The sequence below is a fragment of the Elaeis guineensis genome, chromosome 13, assembly GCF_000442705.2.
Source record: "Elaeis guineensis isolate ETL-2024a chromosome 13, EG11, whole genome shotgun sequence".
Classification (NCBI taxonomy): domain Eukaryota; kingdom Viridiplantae; phylum Streptophyta; class Magnoliopsida; order Arecales; family Arecaceae; genus Elaeis; species Elaeis guineensis.
This window is the reverse complement of record NC_026005.2, coordinates 68,721,804-68,746,120: the sequence shown is the minus strand read 5'-3', so window position 1 is coordinate 68,746,120 and position 24,317 is coordinate 68,721,804. Positions and strand designations below refer to the sequence as shown.

The window sequence follows — 24,317 nt, the reverse complement described above, 5'->3', positions numbered from 1 at the left end:
AAAACTTATTGGGGAGAGTCTAGAGCTCGACATGTTATGTGCTAGGAGAGCTTTGGACTCTTCTTTAATATATTGTATAAAAGTCCAGAGCTTGACATATGGCATGCTAGGAGAGCTCTAGACTCTTCTTTAATGTATTCTATAGATATGCTAATTGATATGAGATTAAATGAATGCTTGCTTATGGGAACCCACTAATAATTACTTTTACGAATCCAAAAAACAAATATGCAAGTGGGAGTTGAATCTCATAAAAGTGGCTAACTTAAAATCCGAGATTGAGAGGATGCATGCAATGAAAAAATGGATTAAGAGGGCACCATGTCTGTGAAAGCCTGTCATGGAGAAACTGTAGTTTCTACTTTTGTCATACATATTGATTCAGTGACTCGCAATCTTCGGATTGTTCCAGCTTGTTTCATTCTTTTGTTTCCAAAAGCTCTTGAGGTTGGCATATGGAGACTTCGTTCCCATAGTTGCGTACATCTGACCCTACGAGATGAATTTCTTGGTCGTTAGCGAGCAAGGTGAAGTGCTAAGAATTGTTTTTTTATAGATATAAATATAAACCAATCTAGTGTTGATTTGACATCTCAACATCGAATTCCTCCCTAATCAGACTCATTCTCACGTTACACTAATTCCTGGTTGTTACACCAAGCCTTGCATGCCAGGTTGCAGCAAACAAAACCAGCCCTTTGTAGCACTACTTGTTTCCTTAAAAATTATGTACAAAAAGCATTATTAGCATCAAGTATAGGCTATAGCAGATGCTATGGAGCTTTAAAAAATTTTTCTTTTTTAAATAGTTTTGCATCAGTATTTTCATCTTGGGCAAGATCTTAACCTATGTTTCATGCAGTAGGTAGAAAATCTTGACCCCTATAAACTGGTAAATCTTGAAATATCAGCCAGTATATACAAACATATTGGCCAATACATTTCAAACGCGACATACTCCCTCAAGATAAGTTTATAGTTAAACAATTTTAAAATTAATAGTTAAATAATTCCATCAAGTAAAACTAATCACCGATCTTAGCCATAAATTCAATATCTCCATCTTAAAAAGATCTAGTTTTACCATCTTTTATGTCAATAAGATGAATATTCACCAAGGTGCTCAGCATCATTGCTTTTTTTTTTTTTAAAAAAAAAACCTTATTTTCAATCTAAATTAAGATGTCTTTCCTGTCAAAGATTAGCAGCAGGGTTCTACGGGGCTTGTAATGACTCCATTTTTCCAGTCTCTACATTGTTTACGGATTTTCCTGCTCTGCTGCAGCACCTCCTCTATCGCATTCAAAACAGTAACAAAATAAATAAATAAATAAATACATGCACATTCTAATGATGAATTGCATGATTCCATTAGTTAGGACCCTTTATTATCTATCAGAAGAAAAATATATTATCTGCAATGGCATCACTTTACCACTCATTCCGTTACAGTTTCTCCTAATAAATTGGAAACTTGATATCAAAGATGAAAGTACTTGGCTGACTTAAATTGAAGGTAAGAAGGAAGCTCCTTGGTTGATGATCTTGAGAAACTATGCTTTTTGGTAGACCCCACTAAAATAGCAGATAGTCAAAGAAATGTTCCTTCTTTCAACGAGCACGCCTTCATGCATTTTAGGTGCTTATTGAATCTGTAGATGTTTCCATGGGTTAATGTAACAGTGGTGACAGTTCCCCTGTAATGCAATCTTTTGAGACAGTTTTCGTTCTTAGACCAGAAGCAGGCTTCATGAAGCTCCCCTTTCTTCCAGCAGATATTTACTGTTACATTGCCCCTGGCCTTCAACCCTTTAACACATCCTTCAGCCCACTTTTCCCGTGGGAGAGCAGGGAGTAAATAGAGATCATGCTCAGTGCTCTGGACAAGCATTTCTGCAATCGCTGTGGTGAAACTGAAAAGACAGAGTATCAGAACTAATTGAAATAATGAAAAAGCCTATCAGTGTTAAAGTTGGTTTGGAATCACATGATTTACCCGAAATTAGCATCAATCTGGAATGGAGGGTGTGCTGTGAATAAGTTACTATATAACCCTCCTTTAAATTTAATTTCATGATCAGGATCTACCAAGTTGATCAACTCCCTGACCAGTTTGTATGCATGTTCACTGTTGTGAAGGTGGGCCCACAAAGCCATCTTCCATGTAGTTGACCACCCTGGGCCGTTATCCCCTTGAAAGGCCAATGAAAAATTTGTCAAAACAAGCATTATGTGAAAATTTAGATGTTTGCATTCAGTTGCACTCTCAAGATGACTAGAAAGCTAGGCTTGTTGAGAATTTTGAGGGCTGGCAGAAACGTGATCAATAAGAGGTATCCCAGTAATGAGAACTACATTAAATTGGGTGAGTTACCATGTAAATAGTTGGCCAACATTCTATGTTGTGCAAATGCATTTTTAAGCTTGTTATTTCCTTATTCATTAGTCTTATTGAGATAGACCAAATGATTGTCTAGATTACACGTATTTAGACCTTGAAGAAGCATTAGCATTTTGACATTTCTTGATCATGAAGCACTTCATTCCTAGCTAACTTGTCTGCCACTTGATGAGTTAGCAAAAGAACAACTTCTGGTGCCCCCCATCAATTGTGTCTTCTTACAAGAAACTCATCTTTCTTACCCATCATCCATGTCTGTGGTCTCAACTCTCAAGTCTGTACATTTTTATTAACAATGATACCATTTGTCTAGGGTTGCTTCAGAGTCCCATCCCTCTCCTTGTGGTGCATAACAAAAATCAGTTTGTTCATTAGAATTCACATTATATTTAACAGTAAATGACAATAAATGAATCAGACCCTCCATGCTAATCTATGCCTCAGAGAAAACTCAGAAGTAAAACAAAGAAGATGTCTAGGTTTTTTTTGGTAGCATCGAAATCTCCCTTTTATCATAGCCAACAGATTATAGGAAGACATTCTCATAATCAGCCAGTGGCTAGTAAATTCAGAGCTAGTCACAGACATAAACAGAAATTGTTAAAAATATGACAAATTAAGAAACAATTTAAACATGAGACTGATGTAGGAAAAGGAGAGCATGCACTACATTTTATAAGCAGAGAGCCTACGAGCAATGTGTGATATAAAGTGGGAAGGTGTAGGACATCAGGTAGCTTGTTTGGGCCATGTGAAGCCATTTGCACATGATATCAAGAAAAGAGAAAGCCCAAGAATATCAAGTTACCTCGATTGTTGATAGTAATGTATCAACATGTTCTTCAGAAATCACAACCAATACCGCCATCAGTCTGAGATACAGTGGGTTGAAATTTAGCTTACAATAGTTTTGTTGACCTCATATGTGAGACTTTTATCTGTTTTTTTCCCAGCAACATTTTACTCTTTTATGAAACTTATACGAGATTTATCCTAATTTATTGATGAAGTGCTTGCAGAAACTTGGAAATTTCTGAGGATCAATCTGCAACTCTACTGTGTATCAAAATAAGAAGTAATTTGGTTTTGGAATATTGATATTTGATATACTGTTATTCATACATCAGTTCTGTCGTATAGTTATCACAATCACCCTAAAATGGAAAAAGGTTGTCTTATGGGCCAGCAAAGGCCCTATTTGGGCCTATAGAGCAGCCTAGAGTTTATTACATTGAAATATCCTTTTCCAATGTTTGCTAGCCAAGAGAACTTTCAGAATGAAAATTTTCAAGAGAAAATATGTGGTCAAAATTTTGTCCTACAGCCATTAGTTTTTCCTTCTCCAAAGGTAGTGATTTTGAAATAAGACTTTCACTTTTGTCTATAACTTTCACTTTGATTTTCTTACTCACCAAAATAATAGAAAACCCCATTTTTCTTGTCTTTTTAACCAGAGGAAATTTCTCATTCATCTTTCACTTTCTCAGCAACCAAACAGAGGCTAGCAAAAAGAATCTCTAAAAATCTTTCCTTATCTCTACTAGCTTCCCTGAAGTCTAGATGCATTTGGTTCCTTAGGTCTTTGATGAACAAAAATTATATGAGACGGGCACTATAAAAGATCATACGGAGCGGGCTTCATAACGTGCCATGTATCTTTTAATACTAATTTTAAAGTATAAATCTAAAAGTCAAAGATTTTTTCCTACCGACGGAGTTATTAGTTCTGTGATTAAAGCATAATCTTTCTTCCTCATTTTCAGTACATAGCAAAATATACTATATGATCATATGGTACATACTAAATATATAACTAGGTGATACATATTGTAAGTTTTTTTGATACATACCCAATAACGATCCAATACATATTTACAGCTAAATTGATACATAGTTTACCGAACATAGTATTCACCAGTACACAGTATATACTAGATGATACACATCTAGCAAAATATTCATCCAACATCCCAATACACACCTCTAGATAAAGCGATACATTATTTTCAAAATATAGGATTTATCAGTACGTAGTAAATGAATAAATGATACATACTAGATAGTTTATTGATACATATTGTAAGCTTTTTTAATACACACTCAGCAATGATCTAATACATACCTTGAGGCTCTCTCCTCTTCTAAATTTCTTTTCTTTTATAAGATCTTTATATCTAAAAGTTTATAGAAACTGTGTATCGTTTCACCTACAGGTGTGTATTGGAATATTGGATGAATATTTTGCTAGATGTGTATCAACTGACCATATATTGTGTATTAGTGAATACTAAGTTCGGTAAATTATGTATTAATTTATCTGTAGATGTATATTAAATCATTACTAGGCATGTATCCAAAAAGCTTTCAGTATGTATCAATAAGCTATCTAGTATATATTATTTGCTGATATGTTTTGTATTGATGAATGCTATGTTTTAAAAACTGTCTATCACTTTATCTAAAGGTATGTATTAGGATATTAGATGAATATTTTACTAGGTATGTATCATTAGTTATATACTCTGTACTGGTGAAACTAAATTCGATAAACTATGTATTAATTTAGTTGTAAGTGTGTATTAGATCGTTATTGGATATGTATCAAAAAAAGCTTATAGTATGTATCACCTGATTATATATTTAGTGTGTATCATATGGTCAGATAGTATGTATCGTTATGTATTGAAAATGAGGAAGAAAGAGAATACTTTAATCATGAAACTAATAACTTCGTCAGTGAAAAAATCTTTGACTTTTAGACTCATACTTTAAGATTAGTATTAAGGGACACGTGGCACATTGTGAACCCCATCCCAGATGATGTTTTATAGTGCCTGCCCTATATGATTTTTGTTGGTCTTTGAGTCCCTTAAGGACTCCCTTTCTAGAAAGATTGGCTGGCTAATAAATCATGAGACCATACTAATATTTTGTTAGAGTTTGCACATGACAAAATGAAATTTTCGTTACGATTTTGACATGTGATGGAAAAGGGGCTGTGGTCCTAGTCTCTTACCTCTTTCTTAATTAATGTGCTTTAATTAAGTTCTTATTTTCTTTTTTTCTCCTTCAGTTGCAGTCATCAAATTAATTAGCATCATATAATCATTATGCTGGCCAAACCACTAGTCTTTTCAAAATGTGGTTTATGGATTCTTTACATTGTAGATATCATCTGCCATTATGGGCCAAGCGTCAGTTTTGCAACAGAGTTCTGAAAACGTTAACATATCTAATGTTGCTCACGGCAAGATTACATAGCAACTAAATTTAGACATATTTGATCAATCAAAATAAAGCCTGTCTTGGTTGATTAGAGATTTAGTCCATTTTGTCATCAAAAGATAATTCTAAAATTTTGTAGATGTGTATCATACAAAATGCACATAATTGAATGAATCTTTCTTATACTTTTCTTCCACAAACCTCTTTTGTAAAGGCTATTGGCAGCAGCTTTGCACAAATCAGGCGTTTTCTCAATTGTTATTGTATGTCCGGGGAAAAGACCAAATAAGTGTGACAAATGTCGATGATGCACCTCTGGATCCTCAAAATCTTGTGCCTGCCATATATAAAAATTTTAAGGCTACAACAGAACAGGCAATGAAACTAAAATAGGACAATGTAGACAGACACGAAGTAAAGAGAATAAGTAAACAAAGACTAATGAAGTAAAGGCTCCTCTTACCCATTCCATGATTGAACCATCTCTAGCTATTTTTGTTGGAGGCAACCTCGATAGTGCCTTCTTGATCTGCTTGATAAAATCACCATTGGATCTCCCCAAGACCTAGGTTTATAAACAATTTGAATAACTTCTTGTATAAGATAGTTTGTATAAAGCAGCAAGAATATGATTCGATAAATAAGGACGTTAATAAAGCATATATATATATATATATATCTCCAGCCAAGATTCAGCTTTGAGTTACCTCAGCAGATGAAACAACTGCAGAAAAAACTTGTCTTATAATGGCCATACCCATAGTGCATGAATAGCTGACACTTGCAGTCTTCCCATCTGGAGCAATAAAAGAATGTTCTGGAGAAGTAGAAGGATTGGTTTCCAAATATTCCCCATGCCCTTCAATTAACCAGTCCAATAGAAAGGAAGCACATCCTGCCAACAGAGGGTATGCTTTATTCTCTAAAAAGCCCTAAACACAAAATAGAAAAGTTAGTAACCCTCTTTAATCTTCTATCAAAAGAAAAGCCAGCAAATCTGACAAGAAACTCTTGACGCAATTTTTTTATCGGCCTGGCCATTTCACTTTAGTTACTTCAGGTACTCTCTAAGGTATAGTGGTCTTTTCCAGTTCTCTACTACTTTTCCTAGGGAAAAAGGACGTGCATGTACTCATGGAACCTCCTTTAAGCAATGGGATTCATGGAAAAAAAATATAATGAAATATGGCAATGAACTTATTCAAACATCATCAGGTTAGGAATAGTGCCACTGTTGAACATTTTTTAGTAGATTACTCCTCATGGCTGAGATCTAGGAAGAAACTATTCCCCACATAAGAACAGCTTTAGATTTTGCTTATGGTTCCAGAGATAATAATAAAATAATAACATTGGGTACCAGTTGGTTCCAGTTACAAGCATTCAAGTCACCAGAACATCATCGATGTACTTTAATCGTGTAATCTATATTTTCGGAACTGTACATTTTATGCATAACATTATAGCTCAAGATGTGAATTTTGTAACATACTGATGCCAAATAGACCTATCAGGTATTTATATGGCCAACATTTGCCATCTAACTAAAATTATTCAGTTGTGAAAGAAAAAAGAAACAAGAAAGAAATAAAGGTATCACAATATCAAGAGAAATGAAGAGCACATCAAGGATTCTAGATATGAAGTCCACATTCTGCAGCCAATTTTGTCTAGTTGAAAAAGAAAAATTGAAACTTTAAACGTAAACACATGTTCACAAAATCAAGTATTGAAATCCCACATATCAACCCCACGTTGTTCATGTACTAGTACAGTATGAGATGCAAGGCCGCCCCCCATCTCCTTATGGCATAAGGATCCATGCAGCTATGTATTTAGTCCCACATTAGCTAAGCACTAGATAGATCTTAGATGCTTATACAAGGCTAAGGAACCCAAATACACCTTCCAACTAGCCTTTTGAGGTGAGGTCCTAAGTTGTTACAAATGATATCTGAGCAACCCAGCTCATGGCACATATGAACTATAGGACACTATAGCATGGGCCCATTTGGGCTAACCACAAGCTAATCATAGTGCTTGTGACTGGATTTAATTGGATCTGGATTTTTTGCTTTACAAAGATGCTCAGACTTAAAATAAGGAAAATATGTGAGGACTCATGTGGGCATATATTTAGTCCTATGACAGCTATGTACTGAAAAATCTTGGGTACTCATATAGGGTCAAGAAACATAAATAATACTTTCTAGCTAGCCTTTCTGAATGAGGTCTTAAGTTGCTACACATGGTTTGTAGAACTGGCTAATATCCCATGTTGATGTGGGATGGCATAGTTCATGAAATGGGGTCAGCAATACCACATGGTTGCAATTTTAGATCTTACAAAATCGCAGATTCAGTAGGGAATATCAGATACTACAATAGCAACACATGCTAACGGTCCAATAATATAACAAAAGAATGTGTCTATATTATAAATACTTTATCCATAGTGAAACTATAATGCTCCCATAGATGTGTACAAAGCCAAGCTCCACCCATTGGCCATACAGCCCACACAGGTTTACGAATCCCAGGTGATGTCTTTGCCCATATGTCTGATACATGATGTGTCACCCAACCACTTGCTTCATAATTGACCTGTAAACATTATGAAGGATATTTAACATTGATATATTAACAACCATTAAACAAGAGATAATATCTATAAAAAAGTTAAATAACAATAATGTCCATGCAGTTATTTTGGAGAAGTAGGTTAGCCAATAATCATTAATTATATTTGAAACTATGCCACACTTTACTTGCAGCACGCAACTCAAGATTTGCGCTGATAGTGCTCATACATTTTTACTGTTTACGTGTGGGCATGCATGAAATGTATCATTACAAGATCCACTCAAGATTAGCAGCCCTTGAAAAATTTAGAAATTAAGAGGAAACTTTGTCATGCTACCATCAGCCTGCAAACTTCCAACATGCCACATATAACAGCTATACTATCATAATTTTTGTTGGGTCCTACACTCTTGAATCCTAATTATCCTAATTGGCAAATGATCTACATGGACTTTTACTCTCTCTCTCTCTCTCTCTCTCTCTCTCTCTCTCAGACACACATAATCTGTGTGCGCGATTGTGCATGAATATCTTTTAATCATCACATTATCAACTCACAATTAGCAGCCTTTAACAAAATTTCAAAATTAAGTTAAGATTATAACATGATACCACCAGTCCTTAAACTCCCAATATGTTGCATATAACAGCTATATCATCATAACTTTTTGGTCCTACACTCTTATCCTAGTTGGCAACTAATTCTCATTGAATTTAGTTCTACACTACAAAAAGCTTTGTACTGAGGTGCTTAATAAACTTATTCAATTTTATTAGCTTTTTCTAAGCATATCATTATAACTTATTCAACATTGACGTGGCACATTAGCTGTTTTGTTGATCCTCTGCTTCATTCTAACTTGGCTTAAAATTGTTCAAGAAAACAAAGGTCCCACTTTGCAGGCTACAGCTACTTGAATTTTCACAAGATGTTTGATTTCTTTGGAAAATCTTCATCCATATATCACTTTTTCCAGGTATCATTCCCTCCTTCCATTGATTCCATGCGTGCGAGGAAGCAGTGCATTGGAAAGCAAAATCAACTAGCCCCTTCTGGACATGGATGTTTAAATTGTACCTTTCTGAATATCATCATTGCCCATTTTTTTCCTTGCACATGAAATAGATGCAAGTCCAGGGCCAGGTGAACCAAAACCAGATGCCAAAAAACTGTCCATAGCTCAAATCCAACCAATACGAAAATCAACAAAAGATCATGCAAACAAAAAAAAAAGGAAAAACTGTCTTTATGCAGGCAATCCCTAGTACCCAAAGTCGTGAAGTTGTTTTCATGTCAAACTGGAATTTTAGTTGGCTTGAATCTTCTTTATTCTTATTGCAAGTGGAAATAGTTCATTGTAGAAAAATCAATTTCTAAATTCACATCCAAGTACCCCAATCATGGATGTAGATGGGGTAATCCTGTCAGTGAAGATCATTAAATTAATAAAATAGTAAACCATGATCTATTGCAACAGCCTGGTCAATCTAATGTCCCTCCAAGGCTCCAACTAAGACAAGCATATCTCTGCATCATACCAAGAAGAAAGACGTTATTATTTATATAACTGCAAAATTAACTTACCACTCACCAACCACTGCTCAATCCAACATAACAGCTAGTAATTTACTATTGACCTCTTAGAATGTAAACAAGTCACATTATTTTTAAAAAAAAAAAAAATCCAGTTGCAGAGTTAAAATAAATATCAATATAAGCGGTGTGATATGATAGCCAGCTAAGCACATCCAAATAAAGGAATTGAACAAAATAGAAATTATCATAGTGCACGTTGCAAACTGACATGGAAAATTTCCCCACAGCAAAAATCTTTCATGTATATCTGTTGCTGCAAACTTTTTGCTACTTTTGGGATTTTTAACCACACAATTTAGTAGGAGATACATTATTTGAAGATAAGTCAAGCATGAAAAACACCTTACTCTTGCAGTTTTACTCCCATTGGTCGCAAGAGAAGCAATGAAATCAAATAGGGGTTCTTGACATTCACTAAGGTTGCAAGAGAGGGATGGCCAATAGTTCATTTGCAGGTTGATGTTTAAGTGAGGAAAAGCACTGAAGAAAAAAACAGCAGTCAGCTTTTCTATTTTAAACAACACAATGCTGTGCATAGAAATTACATGCATTTGTTTCTCACTATACACCCATGCTTCTATGATCAAAGCATCAGACATCACTAAAAGTTCAAAAAATTAGAAGAGGTGCACATTGAGTCATAGGCTCATACTTCCTAGCAGCATATGCCAAAAAATAGATACAACAGATATGAAGATATTACAGAAATAAATAAATAAACAGAGGAGCAGGATATTCTGACACAAATGCACAAAAACTAGTCACAGACTTATTTAGACCTTTGAAAATTTCTTAAACTTCCTAGTCTATGTGCCCCAGTGGTCATTTTAGCAACAAGATGAGTTAAACCTGTACCTTTATTGCTTGAGAGTAATTTGAGCTTATACCAGCATCTGCCACACCAGCCTGAACCAGGCCAGTATTAGGTTGGAAGTGGCATGAAACAAGGGGTCGACTTAATTCAGGGCCTGAACCGGCCTAAACTGACCTGAACTCAGCTGAACCACCCAGTTATATTTCATTTCATCAAGAGAGTTTTCTCTCTTCTCGACATTGAATCCTTTGGGAGGACATTCATGAAAGATCACTCATGAGTTCTTATAATAAAATGGAATGAAAGAATTCCATAATATGCAGAAATATCTGAATGTCCCTCCATTATGAAAGGTAAGCTGCTTTGCCTTGCAATCAATATTTCTCAATAATCAAGGGTAACAAATAATAGCAGAGCATAGCAGCAGAGATCCTTTTTTTTTTTTTTGTATATGATATTATGATGTTTAATGAAAGTGAGTTGCTCAAACTCCTATTATTATAGTGTGACACCCTTTTTATTCTTAAACCATTTTGCATGGGAAGAATTTCTTTCCAGATCTAGTTTTCCATACCCTTATCTCCATCACAAGGCCAACTAACTCTGTCCACCATCAAGACTTCAGGTTTACCGCAGTTGATTTTAATTCCAAAGTAGTTTCAATTATCAAGAAGCCAATTCTTCCCTCTCTCTCCATTTTCTTGGTAATCTTTGTTCTATTACTTCACAATAGGATTTACTTTGATGAAGCAGAATATCTACCTAAAACAAGAAGCAGCACATATGATACATGGATCCTTGATTTTCCAAAACAGAGGTCTAATTAGCTCTCATTTACATTCCCTAGAACCAGGCCAATGGAATCTCCTGCCTAGTTATGAAACATTGAAATGATTCTAATTTGCGTTTCCGTATGGTTGCACTATATACAGTGAGATAATCTGGTTATGAGGTTCAGCTGATGGCCATGTTGCAGTATAGGATGATAATGTAGGTTCAGACATGAAGAGCTTTGTCTAGACAGCTGGATCTTGTAGGAGGTGAGTTTGATGTGGAAGTGGGTTAAATATAGAGTGAGAGGCAAGTCATTTAATTTAGTGGATCAGGGAAAAGATCAACTGCTAGTATTATTGGCATGTTACTAACTTTTTGGTATAGTTTCTGACTAGGTTTTCAGATCTCGATAACAGAGACTATACCGATGCCTTAATGGTATTGATTGGGTCAGTACAATAATGCCCCCATATAGATGCATGTATGTTGCTAGGGTTGGCATAGTAGCTATACCATGTGTTGGTACAGTGCCGTATCAAGCCTTCATACAGTACTGTACAGCATAAGGTTAGTATGATATGCCATGCACCAGGCAATATAGAACAATAGAAACCTTGGTTCTGGATAAGGTTGGTCCTTAAAGTAAGATGAATGAAGGGCTTATTAGCAAACTCTAAGTATCATCATGATTTCATTGTCCTTTATATTAGCATAAGGGTGGAGCATTATAGTTTGGATTGAGTGTGGCAAAAGGAAACAATCAAGGATTCCCAAACTGACCAATTCGGGGCATATCGAATTAGACCGATCAGTTATTGGCATGGTTCAGTATACCCATTCAGTATATAAGCCCACAAAATAAGTCAAGGCTTGTCTCTCCCCCTTTTGACCATGTGAACCTTATTCCCCCCCTCCCAATGCATGTGGCTGCTCCTCTCTCACCGGACGCCCCCATAAAGCCTTTCTAACTACTCGCTCCTCTCCCTCAATATACCCTTGGAGGCCTCCTCCAGCCACTCCTCTCCCCCAATACCCTCATGAAGCCTCCTCTAGCCGCTCCTCTCCCACTCCCCTCCCTCTCCTTCTTCCTCTTCCTCCCTGCACCCCCCCCCCCCCTTCTACCCCCCGCCCTCCCTCTCCAAGGGTTTAGGTTAAGGTCTCTCTCCCTCTCCCGCCCTCCCTCTCCAAGGGTTTGGGTTAGGATTTTCTCTCTCTCCCTCCCTCCCTCTCTCCACATCCATGTAACCCTTCTTCTCTTCCTCCTTCCTCCTTCCCCCTCCCCCTCCATCTCTCTTCCTCTCTCTCCTTCTCCCTTTCCTCCTCACTATTTTTGGTTCATCCCAAAACAGCACGGTACAGACCTGTATCATATCGAGCAGGTCACTGGCTGATATAACTTCTAGTACTAGTTCGGCGAACCTTAAATAACATTGGTGCCGTAAGCTAGATATACATGGATCTTTACGATGAAAAAATTTTTATGGTTTGTGGTGGTAAAATGTATATTTAGTTATTATTTATCTTGTTTTGCAAAACTTAGGAGAGGATACCCTATAGATTTGGGGAGGTAAACATTTTAAAAATATGAAGGACCGATCTAAGACGTGGGTGCCGGTTCAAGCTCTTGAGGAGTTTTCGATATGAATATACTACCTAATACATTCGAAATGCTCCATCCACCATGACGCTGGCACCCCAATAGCAGCTTTACATGTGTCCCTATTGATAGATGGTAGAATGGCCGACGAGTTGTCACCATGTGAATTTGCACGACTGCACCAAGGAGATTCTGGAGCCTTCCATCCACTAGGCGACAAACTACCATCTTTGCTCCACTATACAACCTCAACAAACTCAGGACGTGCAAGATATTATTTCCTAACAACCTAGGCGCACCTCTCCGGGCCCTAAGGGGAGGAATGGCATGCGTCCCTCAGGCAAAAGGTACCCACCTTTATCCATAAACTCCAAATTCTCCAGACCCTCTAGGTAAGTGAACACTTGCTCCATATGCCATCTCTTGGAGACAAGCTCCGTACGTACTGGATTCATCTCTTCCACCAACCTTAAGCTCACCTTGGAACCCATCTAGACACTCCAAGTATCACCCAAAGTCCGTCGGACTCCCATACTCCATCTCTCTATATACACTCTACTCCATCTCATACTTGATCTGGATCACTGCAGATCTCTATTCAAAGCTCAGACATTTTCTGTTTGCTTTCGCAGGAGACTGACTTAGGCATCGAAGGGTCCACCACAGAAACCTCCCACCCGGTGTGGAGACTTTTCCTATCTTTGGTGGTTTTGCAGGATCTGATTTGCAGGATCGCTCGAGGACTAAAATCCGATCCATGCACTTCTGAAGGTCCAACCAGCCCACCGGATACCACTTCACCCCTTTTCTCAGACTTTAGCTCAGCGGCCTAAGCCAAATCATCTTCCCGACGGCAACACTACCCTAAGAAGACATTTCATGTTACTAAGTTTTGGAGTTGGATCAATATGATGTTTGGTCCTAATGAATCAACCAGGCTATGAGTAGTTCTAGACTACGTAGTGTTGCCTGCACGCTCGGCATATCCTTAAGTGCCAAATATGGCACCCTCCAAACATTCAGGAATGGTGGTATGATATATATACATACAAGCACATATACATACATATACACACATAGATGGTATATATATATGTCCATATGTACATATAGACATAAACATATTCGTGAAATTGTGAATACATCTCTTGTTTATATACAATGAGCAAGCATCAGAGTCCAGCTTACTTGCCAGCTGAGGTCTTACTTGCTAGCTTCTGTAAAGACTGTTTATCACAATCATACATCTGCTCCCTCTTCTTGATTTTTGTATGTGCAATGCAAGTGCCAAACACTACACATAGATGAGTCACAAGTGTGCATGTAGATAGACATATGTATATATATAAGATGTGTTAAGACTTAAGACCTAAGACATTTAAACTAATAATACAATAAAAATTATCGACACTTCACTTAAATTGTTCACATAACCATGATACTTATTAAACATAATGTCACTTTGCTTGTAACATTTTGCACTTGAATTTAAAAGTCCCCTACATGATAGAAGTGCCATATGGCATCATGCTTTCATGACATCAGCAAGAAAATTCAGCGTGTCCAACATTGTCATATCCTATCTAGCCATGTCCAAGTATCCAAAAGTGTTAATACTTTCAAAAGCTTTAATAATGAAGTGTCCACACAATATAGACTAAGGCTCCTACAATTCAGGCTAGTTATACAACAGATAGGCATATGCCAAAGGAGATAAGATTTTGAGCGAGACCTATGCTAATTGTTTGGCTAGAGATATTGTACAAGGGTTCACTTCAAGCTTGGGCAATGGCTTGGGTTAGGGCCGAACAGTTGTGTTTGAGCTAAGGTTTGGGCTTCCAGCCTCTAAATATGGCCAGCTGGGGGTGCTTGTATAATAAATATTTTAGTAGTGCTTCTTGGAGCAGAGTGACAAGTGCTTAAGATGATATACAAGCAAAATTGCCCATGGAAGTGACTAAGTAGCCAAGCTTCAATTGCCCAGGTTAGTCAATAACACTTTGATTTGCAATTCACTAAATATATGGTGAGCTTTTCTATATTTGCTTTAATTTCATAATGTCTCCAGAAAAGCAGTGAAACCTAAATGGTTACATATGTAGCATGATCTTAGATTAAAAATGTGCCTAAGCACATTCTATAAAGAGCAAATAATGATAATGATAACATCAACATAGATGTGAATTGTGGTTTATTCCCATAATCACACCCCTTTGCTTCAACAAGAGGTTTTGTGTTCGGATCTCGGATAGTGCATTCCTAAGTAAGGTTTTAAATCCTGTGGGACAAGACTGTTCCGGTTTTCCTATAGAATGGGGTGCGCCACAGTTCCATCTCGTCCCAACACTTGAGACAAAGGATATCCCAAGACGTCCCGATCGGGACACTGGGATACGAGCGAGACAGTCCTGTCCCAACACATGGGATAGTACCTCATTCTGATATCCTGTGGAATATTCCACTGGGACATGAATCCTCTTGAGTACTTGGGTGTAGGTAATTATAGCATAGGTAGGTCTCCCTCCCATTCTCTCTGTCTCGATGATGATGATGATGATGATGATATAATAACATCAACATGTCTATGAAGTGGGTTTTATCCCCATGGTCATACACTTGCTTCATACCCCTCTGCTTAGCAACTAGAGGTTTGGGGTTTGAATCTTGGATGACATTCCTAAGTATTTTGGATCAAGTAATTATAGTGCACAAGGTATTATTTTGGCGTAGCCTCTATTTAGCAACTAGAGATTTTGGGTTCGAATCTTGGGTGGTGCATTCCTGAGTATTTGGTCCTTCAAGTGCAAATGGATCTCCCTCCTATTCTCTCAATGATGAGGGTGAGCATGATAATAATAACAATAACAGTAGTCGTAGTCGTAGTCGTAGTAGTAGTAGTAGTAGTTTTAACAATGACAACTCACACTGACTAAAAATCATGGACATTATAAGGTATCAAGAAACCACAACATCATATGTGACTGAGCTTTTATTTAGGGAAAAAATATAGTATAAATAAGAACAGAGGTAGGATTATCAGGAAAGAGCATACTCCCATGCTGGCTCAGTGTCCTTATTCCATATTCCTTGTAAGTTGGCAACCTGGGTCCCGGGCCTCGAACAAGAGATTAGCAAATAACGACCATAATGGAATAGAAGTTCCACCAATGACGGGTCCTCATCATCTTTAAAAGACTTCACCCTTTCTGCGGTAGATTTGAAAGTGCCATCCATTAATTTTGCTGAAGAATCAATTTTTGATGACTTTAGTTTTACCAGTCCTGACACACCACAATCAGATGCAGGACTATTCTGAATAGGGATCTCATTTAGAAAGGCCAATCTTTTTTCTCTAAGTGCATCACTGGAGACCTTTGACAATTGCAAGGCGACACGATTAAAAAGATTTTGATAATCATCCAAATGATATGCAAGTAGCTGAGGGTAAGACATATTCCTAACCAACGACAATGCCTTCAAGCATGCCGATGTAGGATCCTTCTTAGATTCTGAAGGTTTTGTGAATGGCCCTTCAAACGATGAAGAAGCTGCAAGAAGTAATACAGCCCAGTCTGAACCATCAACTTTCAACTTCCCATCATTTAAAACCTGCACTTTACCATCATCACCGCCTATCTGTAATTCCAGAATAGAAGAGAACTTAATTCCACTCGGATTTTCAGATTCATTTCCTTTTGGTGGAATTCTTTTCCCAGGACAGCTACCTTCCATGATTATCTGATTCGCACTATTCGCACTAGAATGATGGTGTAATTTACTGTCTAAATATACTGTAAAGGATAAACAGCCAGATTTGTTTGCAGAAATCTTTGTCACAAGCACTTGATGCGGGTTTGAGGAGAAGTGTTCCCTTGTGAATTCTACATCACCAAGAGTATACTTGACACTTACTGTTGCTGTAGTCAGATCAAGTTCTCTTTCATAAGCCATATATGCATCATCAGAGTCACCAAAGTTTAGATTGATATCGCCAAGAGGTTGGTATACCTTCATTTAAAAACAATAATAAGAAGAATTTTAGCAGATGATTATGATAGCCAAGAAAAACTGAAATATGTTCTTTATCTAGCACATCATGCAAGCTTTCAAGTAGTCTAATGTTGATTATCGACCATCATTAAACTCAAGCACTAATACAGAAACATATTTCATAAACTCCACTAGACATGTAAAGTGTGTAAATTGCGTAAATTGCAGCATCATGTTGATCGGACAAACATAAATTAGAAGGCAAGTTTAGTAATAATAACATGGAAGATGATCAATTCCATCAACATTGACCAATTCATGTATATGACACATGTTCTGCTTCCCAAAAGTAAACAGGACAGACGACAGAGAAAGAAACCAATTTCGTCCGGGGAAAAATATATATAAAAGAACTGAGATTAATAAAATGTAGTTCCATTCTGCTCAATCTAGGGCTCGAGCTAGTGCCCAAGAAGATGCATGGTTTTAGCAGGAGAGATCATGAAAGTTCCCAGTCTTATTAGTATTAGTGCATCTATGACGAAGAATGGAGATGGTTCTACCATCCCCAAAAGTGACTCCCACATACATAACTCACAATCTTGAGAAGAAAATCAGCAAGAAGATAGATAAAGCCTAATTATCTCTAAATTTATCAAGGTGTTTGGACGTTGGATTTTAGGAAATCTTGGTAAAGCAGAACCTTTAATCTATATGCTGTTTAGTTGCAAGATAAGATCCTAAACCGCTGCACAAGGAGGCATACTTTGATGTTGAAAGGACATATGAACAAATCTATTCGATTTCTTTTTACTTATTGTAGGGTTGGCTTTGAGGGAAAAATTGATCGGAGGTATTTTAGGGGTTCCTTTTCAGACATTCAGTTATAATAATGATTAACCTAATAATTATTTAAACTTACCAAAGAAATATAATTTCTTGCATTATTTTAATCTTTGCTTAACTATGTGGAAAAATTTGTCAGGTAGGGTGCAAATAATAATTCCCTTTCTAACAGTGGAGCTCTCAGTCCGATAAACTCAATGATTTCAAAGTTCCCAGACCAGGAGTAAACATGAAAGCAGGCAGAATCTGCCATTCAGCAACCTTTTTGTCATGGACAAATGTATGCTAGTCCATTTAATAGATAACCTGGCTTGAACGAACATTATGTAGTCATCAATCCTATCTATTTTTAAATCATTTCAAAGAGACGAGAAAGAAGAGTCCCTTCCCGGTTCTATCATTATGACCTACAAGCAACAACAAGTGTATTGCCATAGAAAACCACAAATTTAGCTGTGTGAAAGGAAGTTAGCATACATACTTCTGTCGGATGACCGAACAAGCCAAAAGCTGCTAAGGAGGCTTCTGCATATTGTCCATTGTCAACAAGCTCCCTAACTTTGGAAAGAACAGCAGGTGCATCAGGGTCTGTATAGTTACCGGGTACACCAGTCCATAAAGTGTCATCTACATGAGAAATCACACAAGGACATCATGAACTTTATGAATTATGATTGGATGCAAAGCAAAAACGAAAAAGAAATAAGTTTGGGGGAGGGGATCAAGCAAATATGAAGATTTTCGTGGAGATTTATATCAGAACATATATTAAGTGGAAAGAGATCAGAAAAAAATCGGGCGATTGTATGATATCCTCAAGATAAAAACAAGAGGAGAACACTTTTTATATACAAAATTTCATTAATCATTATACAACATGTCAATAGCAAGTGCTATTCTCCAATAAAGCAACCTAAAAGTCTGAAAAGAAAGAACCTCTGGTTAATTACTTGTTTGCAGTCTCGCAAATATTCTTCGATCATCATAATAAAGCAGAATAAAATTTTAATATACGACGAATTCATGCGATGATAACTAATAGCTCAAACAGATGCATTTCGACCTTCTATCTTCTTGACATGGATTGAGATAAAATTAAGAAGAGAAAGGAAGGGGTGGATGGTGGTTGTTTACGGTTGAGTTGGAGGGTCTCGGAGGCGACACCGCCCCACACCATGGCTCCGAGGCGGCCATTGCCGATGGGAGCGGCGTCCGTAAAGTGCTTCGCCGGCTCCGAGAACTGGACCTTGAGCGGCCGCGCCTCCTCCGTTTTGCCTCCGCCAGCCCACCACCCCGCGTCCGCCTCCATTGGAGGCTGCAACCGAACCACCTCCTCGCCCTCCTCCATCGAGATCGAAACAAAGTCCAAAAACCAAAAGCTAAAGAGATTGGGGGAGGAAGAGAGAAGAGGAAGGCGGTGGAGACAGGAGAGGAAGGAGAAGGGATCTTCACGTCCAGAGCGAAACCGCAGAGAGCAGTAGAATCAGTAGCTCTCTGGCTACGTGTCAAAGAGGCGCGGATTAGCTGCTTGGTCTTTTGACAGCCTTTCGGTGTAACTGATGACATGGCATATTGTAATTGGAAGATATCTGTGGTAGGTCGTGGGTCCCATTTTGCATTCAATCGAGTGCTGGCACGCCATTTGAGAAAGATGGTTGCCGTTCGAGCAGAAAAGACAGCGTCCGGCTTTTCCTCCGGCTTTTCAGAAGCGTTTGAGTTTTTTTTTTTTTTGCCTCGCATAAATCTTGATTGTCCTATTGTTTACCATCTGTTTGATACCAATGAAAATGATCTCCACCTTTATTTAATACAGAAGAAATTTTGAAAAAAATAATATTTTTATAATATTTTATTAGATTATCATATGATAAAAAAATATTATTATTATTAATTTATAATATTTATTTAATATATAAATTTAAAATTTTTATAATTTATAATTATATAAATATTATATAAATATTTAATTATAACAATTTGCCTACATACATGAAACACCAATTTTCCGTACACGCGTAAGTTGATTATTTGGGAGCGGAGGTGTTGTCTATGTGTTGGGGTTTTATTGCTATATCCCAAAGTGATTTGAGACCTTTGTTTCTTTCCTCCTCGGTGTTTTTTTAACACCGCGAGTGGCATATATGTTGTTTGGGAGCACGTAGTGGGTATCTTTGAGAAGATAAAAAAAAAGACTATAATTAGGACCAAAAGACATAGGCTAATTCTTTATCTCGGTAATTGTCGTATCCAATAGCTGCTATCGATACACAAGATACATTGGTGACGTCTGCTTATTTGGAGGACCCCATTCTAAGGGCTTGTGATTGGCTCACTAGCCGCTCTATAGTAGATGGATGGATAATGATGGGGAATTGGACTTTCCCTGAGTCCTATATTGTATTTATGTATGCGCACGCATTTCTTTTAAAAGGTAAATTTAGACTCTAGATCGTTTTTTTTTGAAAATACGCATCCCATACTCTTTTCAGACCAAGACAGACCAGATAGAGTTAGACGGTCCAACTTGGCTGGTTAGATTTGGCAAAAGTTACAAAATTATTTTTTTATATAAATTAAATAAATAAATAAATAAATATTAATATTTTGCAAAATATCAAATAAATATCTTCATCTTAAAATTTCAGCAAAAATTTCAAAAAATCCCTGATCCTTTAAATTTTCTCATTTTTCGGATGAACATTCGTCAATGTGCTTGGCATCATAGCTTTTTTTTTTTCAAAAAAAAATTTATTTTTTGATCTAAACTAAGACTTTTTTTTATTGACGATTAGCGGTATGAATCTAATGGGGCTTTAATAACTCCATTTTTTTCGATCTCTACATTGTTTATGGATTCTACTGCAGCATTTTTTTTATTGCATTCAAAACATGAAGAAAATAAATAAAAAAAAATAATGTCCAATCCATTTGTTAATCATATTTTAACTTTTAAGCCATATTGACTTTTTATGTAGCTTCCGGTCCACTTTTAATGGAGCTTTAACTTTTATTCCTGAGATAAAAATACCTTTAATTCAATATTATATTTTTTTTAAAAAAAATATTTAAGCAGGATAAATTAATTGAGAAGGCAAATTATGCTATGATAAATTAATTATATAGATAAATTAATTATATATAATAATAAATTAACTATGTACCATATTAATTTAACCGTGTGTAATAATAAATTAACTGCTTACCATGTTAATTTAACTATATGCAGTGGTCAGTTAACTATATTTCATATTTATTTAACTGTATGCAGTGGTAAGTTAATCAATTATGTACCATATTAATTTAATTATATACAGTGGTCAGTTAACTATTTACAATGGCAAATTAATTATGTACCATGTTTATTTATCTATATACAATGATAAATTAACTATGTACCATATTTATTTAATTGTATACAGTGGTTAGATAACTGTATACTATATTAATTAGTCAGTTAATTATGTGCAATGGTAAATAAACTATATACCATCACCATCATCATCGACGACACCCTCCTTGGCCTTACCTTCGACCATCTTGCCGTCCCCACCTCCTACCCAATCAACGACCACTATGTACAGTGATAAATAAACCATGTACCATATTTAGTTAACTATGCATCCTGTTAATTTAATTATATACATTAGCAAATTAACTGTGTACTATATTTATTTAACTATATATCATAGTTAGTTAACTGTGTATCATGTTAATTTAACTATGTACAATATTCATTTAACTGTATGCAGTATTTATTTAACTGTATACCATATTAATTTAACTATATACCATGTTTAGTTAACTGTATTCTATGTTAATTTAACTGTATATATTATTCATTTAACTGTGTGTAGTGTTCATTTAATTATGTACCATATTCATTTAACTGTGTACTATATTTAGTTAACTATGTACCATATTAATTTAACTATGTACCATAGTTAGCTAACTGTGTACTATATTAATTTAACTATGTACAGTGTTCATTTAACTGTGTTCAGTATTTATTTAACTATATACCATATTAATTTAACTATATATCATATTTAGTTAATTGTGTACTATGTTAATTTAACTGTATACATTATTTATTTAACTATGTGCAGTGTTTATTTAACTGTATACCATATTCATTTAACTGTGTACTATATTTAGTTAACTGTGTACCATGTTTATTTAACTATGTACCATAGTTAGTTAACTGTGTACTATGTTAATTTAACTATATACATTATTTATTTAATTATGTACAGTGTTCATTTAACTGTGTGTCATATTCATTTAACTGTATATTATATTTAGTTAACTATGTACTATATTTATTTAATTATGACCATAGTTAGTTAACTGTGTGCCATGTTAATTTAACTATGTACAGTATTCATTTAACTGCGTGTAGTGTTCATTTAATTGTGTACCATATTAATTAAATTGTGTATCATAGTTAGTCAACTATGTACTATATTAATTTAACGATCGTTCTATTTGGTGAACAAGTGACTATGAATAGGACAGTAACAGCATAGATAGGGATGGCAAGAATTCGGTGCCTGACTGCCTCCCTGGTCCACCATCATCGGTGCAACTAAGAAATCTGGATTCTCTCATTTCCAACCGGATAGTAATCCCCAGCCACCCTCTTTCCCCCACCTTGATCAAACATTCACAGATCCTCTAAACTCATGGTCGTCGTCGCGATCACCACTAACAACGACGATGGTGATGGCCCCCCACCCCCATCTCTCTCCTTAGAAAAATCAACACGATGGCGATGGCGATGGTGATAGAGGTCAACACGATGCTCGATGATCAAAGATTGGTTCAGTCAAATAAATTGATTAATGATACAATTGACTCCATAGAAAATCAAATAGATCAAATCTGATAGTATTTGGATCTGCTCAAGATGGATGCCGATATGCTGTTCGACGACTCCAAATCAGGACTCTTCATTAAACTCGATCAAAATCATTGCAAGAAGATCATTTACTAAATCAATCTTAAAGAGACAAATCATCTTAAAACAATAATTCTAGAGAGAGAAACTTCTAGAGAGAAAGTGTTGTTCAGACTAAAGGGAGAAGGGGAAGAGAGAGAAATATTCTCTCTCTTCTTTTCTTTTTCTTTTCTTTTTTCTTTTCTTTCTTTTTTTTTCTTCTTCCTCTTCCCGCGGCTTCTTTTTGGTGGAACAGGGGATCGTGAGGTCCCTTCTTGTTTTGCGGACCGAGGGCCATTGCCGGCGGCAAATAGAGCTGCAGTGGCACAGCCTAAAGAACTCAAACTGATGTCGACGATGACGATCGGTGCCAAAAAATCAAAAGAAAATAGGTGGAATAAGGAAAAAAATAGGGTTGGGCTTTGAGGGTGATTTCCGACAACACTGGTGATCGGCGGCGAGGCCTAGGGCCAAGGGGAGAAAGGAAAGAGGGAAAGAAAGAAGGGAGAGGCTTACCTCGAGCTCCGATGGTGTCTCCGGCAAAGATTTTAGATAGGCACAATGAGAGAGTCCATGGCTTCAATGGAAGAAATCGGAAAGAAAGAAGAGAGAGGAAGGTCAATGATCATCGTGGTTAGCTTTGAAGGGAGAGGAGAAGTTTATAGAGCGGAGCGGAGGCCGAATCCTTCCCGGATTCAACTTCCTCTCCGATGGACTTCGATGGAAGAACGTTCCTTTTCTTTTTTATTTTTTTGGATGCTTTAAGAGTCGTGCGGATGGAGGTTTAAACGGGATTGGGGTATTACATCTTGAAGCCGAGGATGGGATGAATGACGACGGTGCCGATCTCGACTTCCTGCTCCCCATCGAAGAAGATGACGGAGAATGAGGCGGAGGTGGTGGTGACGACCGACAATTTCGTCATCTCACCAGTAAGGAGGGAGCATCTGGATTATAGAGACGAGATAGGACTTTGAGGGGACGAGAGCGACGGAGGAACGAAGGAAGAAAGAAAAAGATAAGGGCAAAGATAGAGCCGGGGAGGTCGACGGGGGCTTCTTGGACAGAGATGGTAGAGCAGGTAAGAAGAGAGCCAGGCTTGGGGAAGGGGCGGGAGCAGGGTTGGGGGTTTGGAAGTAGCACGCGGCAGGAGAGAGTTGCCTCCACCATAACCAACACCTTGTGAAGAAGAATGAAGAAGAAGAATCAGGATTAGGGATCGAGTTGAGAAACTTTGTAGCGATAGTAACGAAATCCATTCTCTCTTTTATGTAGAAAAAAAGGGAGGAATGAAAGAAAAAGGAAGAAAGATGAAGATAAAAGATAAGTTGGATATTTTTTAAAATAAGATAATGTTAAAAAAATATTTTATTACTGTAGTATAAAAGAATAGATTGGAAATTAAAATTTTGATCAACAGGAATTTATTTTTAGAGAAGAGCCAAAAAGAAAACCGAGAGTTAATTACCTATACAATATATGCACATTCTAATGATGAATTGCATTTATTAGGACCCGTTATTACTTATCAGAAGAAAAATATATTATCTCCAA

General features: G+C 36.7%; 1 protein-coding gene across 1 annotated transcript; it reads right to left on the bottom strand.

Moving 5' to 3' along the window:
• Positions 1-1,339: 1,339 nt before the first annotated feature.
• LOC140850880 (alpha-L-fucosidase 2-like) lies at positions 1,340-19,314 on the bottom strand. Its single transcript, XM_073247777.1, has 10 exons — positions 18,962-19,314; positions 18,309-18,454; positions 16,044-16,999; positions 10,154-10,286; positions 8,072-8,230; positions 6,334-6,558; positions 6,090-6,191; positions 5,828-5,963; positions 1,997-2,192; positions 1,340-1,913 (listed from the first exon to the last, which is right to left on the bottom strand). The coding sequence occupies exons 1-10, from the start codon at positions 19,173-19,175 to the stop codon at positions 1,592-1,594; spliced, it is 2,589 nt and encodes an 862-aa protein (XP_073103878.1). The 5' UTR covers positions 19,176-19,314; the 3' UTR covers positions 1,340-1,591.
• Positions 19,315-24,317: the final 5,003 nt, after the last annotated feature.

Bases quoted from the DNA above. Each gene is read 5' to 3' on its own strand.
- LOC140850880 (XM_073247777.1), bottom strand. From the start codon at position 19,175: ATGGAGGAGGGCGAGGAGGTGGTTCGGTTGCAGCCTCCAATGGAGGCG. The intron at 17,000-18,308 runs GTATGTATGCTA...TTTTAAATGAAG, and splicing joins TGTTCGGTCATCCGACAGAA to GTATACCAACCTCTTGGCGA. The intron at 1,914-1,996 runs GTAAATCATGTG...CTGTCTTTTCAG, and splicing joins CAGATTGATGCTAATTTCGG to TTTCACCACAGCGATTGCAG.